Source organism: Platalea leucorodia (genome assembly GCF_965183815.1).
Source record: "Platalea leucorodia genome assembly, chromosome: 5".
Taxonomy (NCBI): Eukaryota; Metazoa; Chordata; class Aves; order Pelecaniformes; family Threskiornithidae; genus Platalea; species Platalea leucorodia.
Window position 1 is genome coordinate 44,744,453 of NC_138827.1, and position 14,218 is coordinate 44,758,670.

The 14,218-nt window shown below is 45.6% G+C and overlaps 1 protein-coding gene across 2 annotated transcripts in view; it reads right to left on the reverse strand.

Moving 5' to 3' along the window:
• Positions 1–1,367, reverse strand: part of VAV3 (vav guanine nucleotide exchange factor 3) — a 180,291-nt gene extending 178,924 nt beyond the window's left edge. For both annotated transcript variants that reach the window (XM_082311703.1, XM_082311702.1), the window contains exon 1: positions 1,103–1,367. In XM_082311703.1, coding sequence (XP_082167829.1) covers positions 1,103–1,306 — 204 coding nt within the window. In that variant the 5' untranslated portion in view covers positions 1,307–1,367. The remainder of the gene's footprint in view (positions 1–1,102) is intronic.
• Positions 1,368–14,218: the final 12,851 nt, after the last annotated feature.

Consider the following 14,218-nt stretch of genomic DNA (forward strand, 5'->3'; position numbering starts at 1 on the left):
CTCTGCTCACCCAGTTATTAACATCACCTCATCTCCAGGGCCCAAACCAGCTTTATGAGGCACAGCAACAAAACATCGGTCCCAACTAAAAAAAGAAATGCATGTAAAGGAGGATGAATTTGGAATTACACTTCGTTACTATTTAACCAAAATATCAATTTAAAAAGCTAAATATAAACGAGTCTGAAGAAAAAAAAAAAAAAAAACAACAAAAAAAAACACTAAAACACAGGCAACCAGCTAGCAAGAACGCGACTTCTCATCGCTGATGACTCCTTAACACTCAGCTTCCCAGGCGGCAAAAGCAGGGGCGAAGGCCAGCCGACGCGCGTCCCCACCGCCCCCCGCCCCCGGGCCGCCCCGCTCCCTCCAGCCCCGGCCCGCGCCTCCGCCGGCCGAGGCGGGCTCCGCTCCCGCCCCCCCAGCTCCCACAGCCCCGGCCCCGCTCCCTCCCTCCGTCCTCGCTTCCCGAGCCCCCGGTCCCGTCGCTCTCCCTCCCCTCAACGCACCTAGGTAAATCCAGAAAAGCTAGAGGCAAGCGGTCAACCGGTATCGTAAACCGCTCATGTTAAATATGAGCGTACACAGAAACGGGAAATCGCTGGCTGCGGGACCACCGCAGGGAACTTCTCCTCAGCGCAGCCGCCCCGACGGGACGGGCCCGCGCGGCTCCCGGCCGGGGGCTCTGCAGGCTCCCGCCCAAGCCGCCTCCCGCCGCAGCCAACGAGCCCTCGAGGAGGTTTTGGGAGCCCCAGCCCGGAGCTTCGGTCGCGCCCTCTCCCGCCGGCCGGGCGGCCGCACCGCGCCGGGAAGGAGCCCGGCGGGGGCTGCCCCGGGCCAGACCCGCCGCCGCCGCTCAAGCCCCAGCTCACGCTCGGCGCCCCGCAGGAGCCGGCCCGCCCTCCGCAGCGGCGGGGTCCTGCGCCGGGCGCGGAGGCTCCGGGCTGGGGACGGGCAGCGGCCGCGGGCGCACCCAACTTCCCGCACCCCGCGGCTCCCCCTCCGCGCCCGCGGGGCCGCGCCGCCCGCAGCCGCGGACAAAGCCGGCGGGGGCCGCGAGCGGCGCGGGCGGAGAGGGGCGCGGGCGGCTCCGCGGTCGCACCTGGGACATCTGCGGGCGCAGGTTGATCTCCTTGAGGTTGATGGAGTGGCTGCGCAGGTTGTTGAGGAGCTGGCAGAGCAGGACGCCGTCGCGCAGCGTCTGCGCCAGGTCGAAGACCTGGGCCGTGTCCCAGGTCACCCGGTGGTTGGGCGGCAGCACCTTGCAGCTGATCAGCCACTGCCCGCACTGCTTCCAGGGCTCCATCCCTGCCACCGCGCCGCGATGCTGCGGCCGCGGCGGCCCCTGCTGCGCCCTCCCGCCGCCGCCGCGGCCGGCCCGGCCCGCCCCGCCCCGGCCTCCGCGTCCGCCCCGCCCCGGGAGGCGGGAGCCGCCCGCCCCCCGCCGCGCTCCGCGCCGCCCCCACGGCGTCGGCGCCGGTACCTGTCGGCGGGCAGCCCCGCCGCCCGCCGGCCCTCCCCGGGCCGCGCCGGCAGCCGCCCCTCTCCTTGGCTCTCGCAGCGCGCCGGAGGCGGCGTAGCCGGAGCCGCTGTGGGTACGAGACGCAGCTGTAACAGGCGGGTGTATAAAACGGCACAGCGTTAGGTCCTGGCTTGTTCTCAGTCTTGCGTCCGTTCGCTAAGAAAACAGCTACGTGCTCAGAAGAGGTCAGAGCAGCAAGCGGCCAGGCGTTACGGAAGATGCCTCTCGACTCTTTCTAGAAATGATAGAGAATATATCACGGCATAGCAGCGTTTTCCCTCCGTTCCCCCATTTTGCACTAACTGACTTGAATTTTATTTGCACTTTAATTAAGTTTTAAAAAAAAAGTAATAGCTTCCAACAAGCATTCAGGCAACTTCAAATACAGAAAAAAAAAAAAAAAATCAAGTCATTTTAAGTTACTAAAGGTGACAGACTCCAAAAATAGACAACACAAACACCAGAGTTCACGATATCCTCCACATCTGCATCTCAAAAGCTATTATTTCCTTCGGATTTCTGAAGCACTGCTGGAAACTTACTTTCCCCAAAAAAATAAAAGTCACTTAAAAGGATACAAAACTGGTTTTCTCCTCTACTAAGTGGTCATAAAAAAAAAAAAAAACAACAACAACAACAAAAAAAACAGAAAACACTTTTAAAGTACTATTAAGGGGTAATTTATAGTGGAAAAAAACCCACAGTCCAGGGTGAAAAAACCTTCTAACAGCAAAAAAACTAACATGACTATTCAAGGCCCCCAGCTTTCACATCTCCTCTGTTAAAAGTGTGACACTTACTGCTTTCTGAGCTCAGAATAATCCCACAAATGCTTTTAATAATTTCTGAAAGAATTAATACAGAAGTTCTGGGAATTTATTTCAGCAACTAAAGCCTAGTAAGTGATTTGCATGTTTCAGTAAGCTTAAAATGCTGCTTCACTTTTTTATTTTTGTAAACAGGTGATATGTCTGCTATTCCAGGCATTTTCCTGAGCAGGCAGTGGTATTTGGATCGTGAGTGCAGGGCTGCAGAACGTGCCACAGGACAGCTCACCACTTCGCATTGCAATCGGCCAAAAAGAAAAACATGGCCCTCAGAAAATAAGAAGGATCCAGCTCCACCATCCGTAACACCTGTGCCATCACCCAGCAGATGATGGGATGAGATAGGTGTGACTTACTACATAATTAGAGGCACAAATGTTGCTCAAGGACATCTGGGAACAGCATTTGGTTCCACTCCTAAAGATGCACAAAGTTGTAAGCATCCAGCTTGCTTTTCAGACCTCTGCTTGTCTTAGCCAGGCTCACAAATTAAAGAGGCTTCCAGCATTGACGAAGCGCAGAGGGAGGTCACGAAGGTGCTCGGTACAGGTCCGGCCTGTTGGAGCAGGAACACATTTAAACAGAATAGAAACTCCAATTAGCAGCAAGTGTTTTTGCATGAATAAAAAGATTCAAAGGATTGCAGCTGAGCTGAAACGCTTCAGAATAACTCTTAGATGGGAGATCGTGACTTCAGGTTGAGTTGCCTCAGCGACGCTGCCTTCCCTGCTCCCAGCAGGTCCCGCCGGCTCCGTGCCTACCGCCAGGCTGCCGCAGCCCCCACGGCTCCGGTTCATCAGGAGAGATATGAATACCCTATTGAACCACCTCAGCCCAAACGCTCGGTCCCCAGTAACAGGTGCCCCTGCCTACGCAGGGCAGCACTTCAATTGTTTTATGCCTGAGCAGCTGGAGAGGGAAGTTTGCAACATGCACACGCTATCAAAGTATCGGACTGCCTACAACCGGGCAGAATTAGAGAGAATTTAATTCCTAATTTAAATCAAAACGGACTGAAATTAACAGCCTGCACTGTGATCATTTCCTTCGGCTGGGGCTGCACGGCTAGAAGGCGCGTCCCCTGGGTGGTGGATAGGGGATCCCTCTCTGGAGGGTGCACCAGATAAAATTGAAGAAGGTGCCGCGAACCAACGCAGCCTAAGGGAAGGCCACCCTGACAGAAAAACCACTGGCCCTCCAAGTCATGGGGGTTGGGCAGGAGGCCAACTACCTCCTCCCGGAAAAAAAAAAAATAAAAAGTTGCAGAAACGACGAGCATCAACTTTCAAAAAAAAAAACGAAATGGCAGGGATGGAGAAAATCAGTAATGAAGTGAGGAGGAGGAGATGGAGCTGGATCGGTCGTGTCCTGAGGAAAAAACCAACAGAAGACTGCGCTGTGGCCCTGTGGACTCCAGAGCACGCAGCCGCAGACCGATCGAAGTGGAAGAACGATGTTTGCGCCTTGTGTGCCTCCTGGCACCGAGAGAATTCAGATCAGATCAGACTGTGATCATTTGGATATCATCATCCATCAAAATGAACATCAGAGCAGTTTGATCAAGAATACAATGAAACACTGTCTCATAGTAACATATTTTTTATCTGTGACAAGTTAAACATGAAGCGATAAGTGAGTAAGAATTCGGTCACGCCCACAAGCTATCCACTCGCAGACTGACAACAACCGTAACACCGAAGCAAATGCAGAAGGAAAAAAAAAAAAAAAAAGGATAAAAAAAACAGAAAAACATCTGCGCTATGTTATCCACATCCCCACTTCAGCTGCCTCCAGACAGGATCAGTGGTACAGCATCCTGAACGCAACATAAACTGTTGGGATGCCTTTGCAGATATATAGAAAGATGAGCACTGTTCTGATTCACGAACAGCAAAAAAAAAAAAAGCACTTTGGGCTAGTTGCTCAAATGGATCTAATCTTTCCACATGGTTTAATAGGAGCAATCCAACACTCCTTAATCCAAACTTTACATCCAAAGAATGCGTATGCTTTAAAGGTGGTGGCTGGAATTCTAAATATCTGAAAAACCTACACTGCAGTTTTAAATTGTTTGTACGTCATAGGCTGTTATACTGCAATATAAGAAGTAAATTTCATTCAAAATACATGGGTTTGTTCCTCTGCTGTATCTCATGTAATCAACTGAGTGACATTTCTCCAAATGGAGAAGAATCCATATATCTACATAAATTCCAGAAAATCAGGTCTCTACAAAGAGTTACATGGTTGAGAGAAGGCAAAGGGCAAATGGATTCATAGCCGAACTTCATGGTCGGCCCAGCCTTGCCCAGGCAGGAGGCTGACGGCTACTGAGGTTCAGGAATATCGGCACATTCGCTTTCCTCCTCTCTTGCAGTACTCTTCACAACGTTCTTCAGCTTTCTACATTGTCCACAGTCATTTATTGGAAGGGGTTCTATTTTTACCTTAATCCTAAATTTGTTTGTGTTCAAGAGCTACTTTTACATTGACTTATTTTTTGCTGTTAATAGATACAAAAATCAGAAAACCCTATAGCTCAAATATCAAGTACTTTAAATGAACCAGCTGCCAAAGACATCCTGGAGGTCTGAGCTATTTCCATCCTTTTCTTCTCCTGATACTCCCAAAGTTGCTTATAGATCTGTCTGGTTGGAGGATCCTCTGGACTGAAAGAGGGGCTGGTTTAAAAGTCACCTCAGTCCACCTCCTCCCGTTTCCCTAGCACAGACTGACATTCATGAACCTGCCAGCTAGAGCTTAGTCTAGATTGCTCAAAAGATGCAATGTACGTCACATACTTTTTTCTTAATGCATCATTAAGCCATTCACTGAAGAAGTTTTATCTTCAGATTTTTTATAAAGAAACCAGTAAAGTTTCAGACATACATTCCCACTTTCAAAATACTGCAAAGCAGCAACATAAATACAAAAAAAGAAATCTCTATTAAAAGAACAGCAAGTCTGAAGGAGAATTGTTTACCAAACAGCACCCAAAAATAGCTTTTGCATGGTTATTCTCTCCTTCCAGGAGACAACTGGCTCCTTACTGGAGACATCATCATAAATTTGTTTTCTTTACTCTTACCCTGTGCTGTATCCTATGAAGGATGGCAACCTTCCAACTCTTTTCTGGTTGCTTTATTTCAAAAAAGAAACTCAATTTGTTTTATAAGGGCACATTTGCAAACTTTCTGAAATAATTATTTCCCACTGTCACCACACTTGCTGTGTTTATATTACCTACATTGCTCATGTTGGGGAAAATAAAAAAAATAAAATTTAAAAAATAATAAACCTACAAATGTACACACTTTCCCTCTTTTTCAATTACTCTTGCAGATATAATAGTGCCCGTGAGCCCTAGGCACGGACCTCCTTTGTGCGAGGTGCCAAACAAGGATAACAAACGGTCGATCACTTCCCAAAGAGCGTCGCTCCTCACTTCCTTTTCCTACTTATTCCCTTATTCACCGATGGGTTCATCGGTTCTGGCGCTTAAAGTTTTCCTGCCTTCTGACGATTGCACTTGAGTGCATTTTTGAATGCTACAGGGAGAAAGCGGCGTGAGCCCAAGCGAAGAACAGCCCTCATTCGTGGGTGTTAAAGGCCCGCGTCTTGGCTGAGCCAGCCCTGAGCTCATGCTCAGCGTGTCTCAATTAGGCCCACTTAATTACACCCGTAAGAAAATTCAGTTACACGTGGTCTGCAAGCGAGCGGGAACATGCAGTCTTGTGTCCCAGCCATTTCTATCTTCCTCCCGTTTGGAAATGCATTGGGCTACTGTGGCTCCCGGCCAGAAGCCTCCCTCGAGCCGCCCTCTTTTCAGCTGGATGGGAATAACAGGGAGGTGGACAGAGTCCAGCATTTCTGAAGTAGCCTGGATATCTTGCAGTAAATGAGGGCAAGATCGCTGACTAGAATTCTTCAGTAATTTCTGTCTGCCACTGAAAATGAGCATCAATGTGGATCAAGATCTCCCAGATGCATTTGGCTGTATCCTATAGCTATAGGCTCCAGTTTCAGAATTACTTTGAGAACTTTGTGGCAGAAAGCGAAAAAGCAGTGCTACTTTTAATCGATTGCTTATTAATTAGTTGTTAGTGTTATTGTGAAAAGTGTTATACTACAAATCAGATAGATAGACTTTTAAAAAATAAACATTCTAAAATAACAATCCTATCTGAATTTCAGCAAAGCAAAAACTATTTCAAGTTCGCACAGAAGAAGTCACAGACAAGTGATCTGAAATCTAAATGAAGCACTGAAAACAAAAGAAAAAATATAGAAAGTAAAATAATAAGCTGGGAGGATGTATGGAACGGATCAGAACAGGACTTTGTATTGAATTTGCTTTTCAATAGAGACCTGAAAGATGCAGATAGACAACATGATATATAAATGTAGAGATAATTACAAACTGAGAGGAATTCTAAATGCTAACACACCAAAAGAACACCCAGATACTGGTTTTAGTATAAAATTGCCTGAATACATAAAATGCATTTGAATGTTTGAGAAGCCTATTCAGTGATGCTGCAAGGGAAGATCCACCTAGACCAGTCAATGTCAAAATAAGACATTAAAGCAGTCAACGGACTGCCTAGCTCTACCAACTACCTACCAAAGAATCATCTTAAGAGTTGAAAGCATTGGCTTACCTCCTCTACCAGAAATCTCCTTTTCATTGAAGTCAACTTGTCCCATTTTACTGGGTCCAGAATCCTATGCTGAATTCCTGCAATAGGATATTTGCTTTACGGAAGCCCAAGTTTCAGCTTTCTAAAAAACATTCATACAAAAGGAATAAGCTGATGGTGTGCCACCTGCTTGTGCTGAACAAAAAGGGAAGCAAGACTCAGCCAGCCATCCTCTCACCTCCTGCCAGCCGCCAGCCACGGCATTTATGATAAGGAAAACATTTTCAATCAGAAAAAAGAAAGGAAGTTGTCATGTACTACTTCACGTATTTTAACCAAAATATCAAAAAGGCTGGTTTCTTAAGAATCCAAGCAACTTGAAACAGTAAATAAAATCATAACCTTCCTCATGCCTTAGTAGGTCCTGTTCAATTTTCTTTGACTTTTTTAACACCTCTTAGCAATACACCTGTTTCTTACCCCTTTACCCCAGTTCATCTCCATTTCTTATCTTCCATAGGCTGTTCTCAAGTCTGATGGTGATTTTTTAATGCAAAACCAGGTCAGATGACAGGGTTAGACGACAGAAAAAAAAAATCCCCTCTTCACTCAAGACAGAAGGAAAGGAGGTGCTGACAAAAATCATTTTTGTGGTCCCAGCTGACAAGAAAGTGATATTTTTATGAAAAGTCAAGGTGTTCAAGTGCATATAACTGAGATATGAAAAGCTAGAAATTGGCACAAGTAAGCTCTATAGCAAGGAAAAGCCGGGTTTATGTTTTCATAGTCTAGTTGAGACCCAGAACCAAGAATCCAGAAAGATTTTCCTGCACTGTTGGAGGAACAGATCAATCGCTGAAAGTGTGACACTTGCAGGAAACACTGTACACTGGATGAGGTCTGAATATATGGAAATCCGGGAAAAAAACCTTCACATTAGGTAGAATGGAGATTTTTTATTTTAAAGATTGGAAAAACTGAAAAGTGCCATGCATGAAATATCTACTCAAACAGTGAAAGAATATCTGGAGTAATGTTTATAACTCTATTAGTTATATTTATTTCAAAATTAATAGTATTAGGCAATTGAATTTTTCATATCCTAAAGGCCAAATTTACTGTCAGTCTCTAGCCTCATGCTGTGTTAACTGTTATAATAAATAGGGCAGTCACATGCAATCTCTGAGACACTGTTCCAGTTTTCCACTTACAATGTTAGATCTGTATTTACATACTAATCTAAGTTTGGTAAGTAAAAGTTTCCTTTTATGCTTACAAGTAAAAAATATTAATGATTTTTAACAACAAAACATTCAAATTTATTTTTAGAGAACTCAGCAGGCAAAATATTTCTAAACAATTCAGCAGGCAGTGCAGCTTCAGCTCTAATGTTACCCATACTTGTCTCTCCTCAAGAATAAAGAATATAAATATTTCAGAACATTCTGCTACCTACTTTTTTTTAACCTTTCATAAGTGAGCGTACTTGAGTGTTGCTTGTCTAACGAGGCTGGGCCAATGCTAGACTGCAGATCAGCAGAGGCTGAAGAGTTAGGGGGCTCTTTATTCAGTCCATTGGGATTGAATTCGCAGTGGCAGCGACAACAACGCTAGATTAGGGCCTGAAAGCAATAGAGGCCATGAACCCTAGTGTTGTTGAGAAAAATAAGCCATCACAAGTGCAGGACACAAATTTTCAGAACTGTCTTCTGAATGTTGTGCGCTGCCATTTCTGCAGGCTCAGTTTTAGACCTCGTGTGAGATCCCACTCCCTTGGGTGCCAAGAACATTTTTTATTTTGAGAGAAACCAGATCTCACCCCAAACCTTTAATTTTAATGCCTAGGATCTCCACTTCAGTTGAAGTCAGGAGTATCTGTGGCTGCCAGTAACCTGGGTTATAAAGCTGTGTATCCCATTTAGAGACCCCATTAAAATAATTACTAGTAGTGTCTCAAGTCATGCCACAGATCGTTGACAGGCAAGACAATGACAGACAGAAATTCTCTTCTATCTCAAAACATCAAGTCCCACCTACTATGCTGATATCAAAACTTCCCCAATCCTGACTGAGAAATATTACTCTTCAGATAAAACTATCCCAGTGAAATTATGATTTAGAAATGAAAATATTTCGATTCAGATCTACCATATAGATTACTGTCAGAAAAGAAACATGCTGCTCACACCGTATTAGAAATAGTGGTAGGCATCTGCCAGTTTAAGGCATTTGAGATTTGCCCATCCCATGAAAGCAGGAAGGGCCGCAGGCGAGCAGTAGGACCTTCGTTAGCTGTCCCTCTGCTCGCAGCAGCGGAAAGCTGACTTCATAATATCTGAATAAACACAAAGAGCCACACAAAGAAGTTTCTCAGTGTTCATTTAAAGGTATGTTACACCTTTAAAGACAATAAAACTGCTAAGATAACATTTATGGGGAAGACAGAAGTTGCTTTTGTCGCAAGGTGCGTTTACAGCTTAGGTTTATGTTCAGCTGAGGTCAGAGTGGTCCATGTGGCAAAGTCAAGCTGTAAAACTATTTCACCCTCCCACCTTTTTTCTTACAACACTATACTAGGATTAAAGTAGGAGTGAAGGTCCATTACTGGCTGCATAAAGTCCAACAGCTACCTCTGGCTTAGCTATAAACTTGTATTGTGCTCTGTGGGCCATCATCTCACCTACAGGAGAATGAGGGATTGCCAGAGAACAGCTCACTGAAGAAATCAAAACTGGCTTCTGGCATACAACAGTACAGAAGCAATGCTCTCCGATAGGATGCAGGTTATGCTGAAAGCACAGGGATAACATAAACACAACTTGCCTTAAAGAACTTGTCAAGATAATATGAACATCAGTCCAGTAAGATTACCGTAAGCCAAAGATATGACCACCCAAAGACAGAAGCGTAACAGATCTGTCTACTAAAGAGCTGATTTAGTAGACAAAACTGAGAAAAAATGCACTGTCCAAGTATTGCTTAACCTTCCTCCCATTTTTGTTCTTCCACGTTTCCTGCAATCAGACCTTCTTATATCACTGCAACTTGTACACAAGGTTCAACCAAAGAAAACAAAGCTGAGCTTAAAACACCTGTGTACCACACCATAGCCCTTCCCTTATCCCGTGCAGAAGACCACTTTACAAAACAGCCTGAAAACGCAAATACGCTAGGCACAATTTTAATGGCAATAAATGCATATATGATATCAAAAGGTTTCATATCCAAATTAGATAAACTGATGCAAAGTTGTTTAGTCTTTTTTTTAAGGAGTAAAAACATGCCAGTAAGTAACAGAAAGACACAAGTATGACCAGCACAAGTTGGTCCCCAGCAAAGCCAGTCCGTCAGCACGAACTGCAGCAGAATCTGACGCTGCAATCACAAACGAGGTATTTTCCCTCACTCCAAGGGAGAGTTGTTCCTACTAATTCCTTTCTCAAACAGCTGCGGTTATATTGCCTCCTTCATTGGATTTACAAGCAGGACGTACAAATGAACACAGACTGAATTACAGGGTTCGATTTGGTGGCTTTACTTCCCTTTTTCCCAGGGAGGTACCGAAGGGCAGACGCACGTGGGCAGGGGCCAGGCAAAGGTCTGGCAGCAGAGAGGCTGTGCTGGGATCCAGGACCTGGAGCAGGAACCAAGTCTGAACAGGCAGGGGTACCAAGCACCAGGCTGACCACCAAGAAGCCCCCAGGGGCGTGCAGCACACATCCAGAGGTGATGCAAGGCAAACCATCAGCCAGCCCCAAAAGCCAGTCTTTAGTCTCCTGGGAGACTAATGGTGGCCAGCTGGCCCGGCCAGAACTTAGCTACTCAGGAAGCCCTAACAGCCAGTTATGCTAAACCAAGCCTCCTCAAACAGGATTCATGTGGGCTTATGGAGGTTCCTGTTGGGTGTCTGCATGAATACAAGTTAGGTTAAACTTGTCTGAAGGCTGTTCTTGGAGTGATTTGGGCTGCATAAGACATTAAAATACTGTAAACAAAAGCAAGGCATATATAGAGAGAGAGGGAGACTTCACTGATCTCACACAAAGTTATTAGTTGCGTGGATCAAGGTGATCGGCAAGTCTACAAATTTGTCTGCCCTGCTAGTTTGTCAACATCATCTTCATATGGAAATAAAGGGGGTTTGGTTTTTTCTTCAAATACTTTTTGTGTTATAAATGCAATTATACAAGGATTTGTACTGATCCAGTACTATTCAGAATGATGGGTACTACACTAATAATCGACGCCTGTAACGTTACCAGCTGTGACATTCCCTGCAGCAGGAGACAGCAGAAATAAGGACAGCAATCACTCAGGAGCTGTTGTTTGCAGGTGGTGCATATGCAAAGAGTCTGCCACGAACCTGAAAAGACAGAAGCACGTTTCAGCCACCCGGGTGGTGAAACGTGCTGTGTTTTAGCACAGCTGATAAGGTGCTATTCAGCTGCTGTTAAGCTGGCTAAACACTGCCTTGCATGGCAATTTCTGATTATGAGATCCCAACCTGCAGCTCAGAAACCCAGCTGAGTGTGCAAGGGTGAGAGAGAGAACTTACAAATTCACTGATCTGAGCGGAAAGGGTACAAAATGAACGCACATGTACAATGATATGCTTACAGTGTCATTTTCCTCTGCAATTAAAAATTAAATAAATATTTTCAATAGTACGACCAGTCTACCACCATTTTCTGCAAAATTAGAGCATGGAAGATGTTGAGTTGTATAGATCTAAGTGAACAAGTTCCCTTTCTGGATAGGAGCAACGTCGGAAATGTTTGGCGTGGCCTTTCGCCTCTTCTTTAAAACGTCTCCTTTGCCACTCTCGGGTTGAAGCTCTGCGGCACAGCCGCCTGCCCGTGTGCCCACAGCCGGCTGGAGCCACAGCCACGCAGGGGCATGGCTCCTTGCCACCCGCTCTCTGCCAGCTCCGGGTCGCCAGCCAGCCAGCACAAGCCTTTAGGGAGAGAGTTTAGCAGATGTCAGCCTCCAGTTGTGCAGGATTATATTCTGAAGACGGTCTTGTCCTTGTCTTGGCTGCATGCTGCGGGGTGGTCTTGACAGTGATGAAGGCTTAGCAGACCGCAGAGCCATATTGGCCTTTTGGATGTCACATTTCTCAACAGCCAACACTCAAAAAATGCAGGACTGGAGAGGCTGGTAGTCCCCTGCTGCAACAGTCACTATACAAGAGGCCCAAATTTCTGTTTAAATTACAATTAACTAGACTTTTAAAATATTTCTTGGCATATAAGAGGTGTTTGTTTAAATTTGTGTTGGAATTTCAGTGCCCATGAAAGCGTCTGAATTTTCTTCCTGTTTTCAGGATAAACTGCTCAGAGAGTCTAGCATAAATCTCAGTTCCCCCTCAGCAGCCTCACCCAGCCCGTGTGGGTTTTGTAGGGGTTTGGTTTGGGTTTTTTTTCCTGGGGGGGGAACACCCAGAAAACTCATTTAAGTGACACCTTCAAATCCAGGCAGTTAGGTGGCTGGCTCCTCAGCCATGTAATTACATTACGTTCAGGGCTCACTGCTAACGACCCCTCTGTATGCGTTAAGGGCACTTCTAGATACTGAGATAAATTCATCCCTGGTGAAAAGTGCTAATTTCAATAGAGTTATACTAGGCACGAATTTGAGTCACTATGTCCTTTTAAAACGAGCCTATTGGGATTAGTTACAGGAATGCAGTTAAGCTCAGATAGAACAGTTAGCAATATCAAGGCCACTGCTGGATCACAATTCCAACTGAGAAAAAACAAATGTTCTAACCAGCTGCCAATCAAACATGAAAATGAATAGCAATTTTAAGTATTAGCTATTTGTAAGAGCATGCTCATACTTGGACCTCAGACAGCTTAAACAATCTGGAAGATCAGCGTAATGATTACTCTAAAAGGGAAAAAAAACCCTCGTGTTGATAATAGTTGTTATGAGACAGTAAGGTTTTAAGCAGATGGTAAAAAGTGTCAGTCTGAGGCAAAATATAGATCCCTGCTGTTGAATAATTAATGAAAAACTCCTTTCCCATTATAGCCGCTGTAACTGTGTGACTGTTTGAATAGTCTCCATTTAATAAGGCCTGGTGTATATGAGCTCGAGTCACCTCTTTCTTAGATCAAATATTTTTTTCCAGGGCTGATTTCTGTTGTGCTCTCTCCCTCTTCTGATCCCTTCCCACAGGACAAATTCTGTTGTGCCTAATCAAGCAGAGCTTCCAGTGAAAGCAATCAAGGCAGTTTGATTTAGCAGCACAGCCCTTATCAGAGAAACCGACCCCACTCAAGTCGGTTGGAGCCTTGACATTGACTTCAGCCATGCAGACATGCCATATCCTGAGGTCTCCCTTTTAATTGCAACGTATCCTTCTGCTGGTTTACACCAAGACAAATGGGAGTTTTCTCAGAAAGACTTCTGTTTTTAGGTATTAGAATACACTAACTGGAAATGTTCAAACTCACCTGAACTAAAAAAAAGAAATCATGCAACCAACTCTAATTTCAGAGATATTATTCTAACATTTACATTTCCTTATCGTACCAACTGCCATGATGTTCTTGCATGCATTTCATAACAGAAGGAGGATTTGGGAGCCTAAAAAGCCAGAAAAAAAACAAGAAAGTGAGATAAAAAAGGGTTTTCCAAAAAATGAGGAGGAAAAGGAGGTGGTCAGAGACAGGCACAAGAGATTACACCCTCACCACAAGCTGAAAGACACTGATGTGGACAAAGTGATGGGGCAGGTCATGAAGGGACATTTGAAACCAGGAGGCCAACGGCTGGCTGCAGTGCAGGCGGTGAGCAGAGCACCAGCAGAGTACCAGAGGGCAATGGGAAGGGATCGCTCCGTTACCTCGGCGGGGAAAGCTGCTACTTCATACTTTCTCTTAATGAACGCACTTAGCTGTGGTATTTGTCACAAAGTATTGAGTTTTGTCTGACCCCAGTGCTAACAGAAACTCAGAGCAGTTGTCAAATTCTCCGTGTACTCGGAGATTTAAGACCCAAAAGTGGCCACTGTCTCCACAGGCAGGGACGGCAAACCCGCAGAGCCGCGCTCCGCAGGCAGAGCGGGGAGCTGCCAGCTCGGCAGAGCCTCTCTAGTACCTTTAGCCTGTGCCTCTCCGTCTCCATCGCTGCCAGGGCTTGCATCCCCGTCAGCTACAGCCCTCGGGGAACCTAGCTGTTTTCTGGGAAAAGATAATATTGATGATGGGTGAGGACTGAGTGGT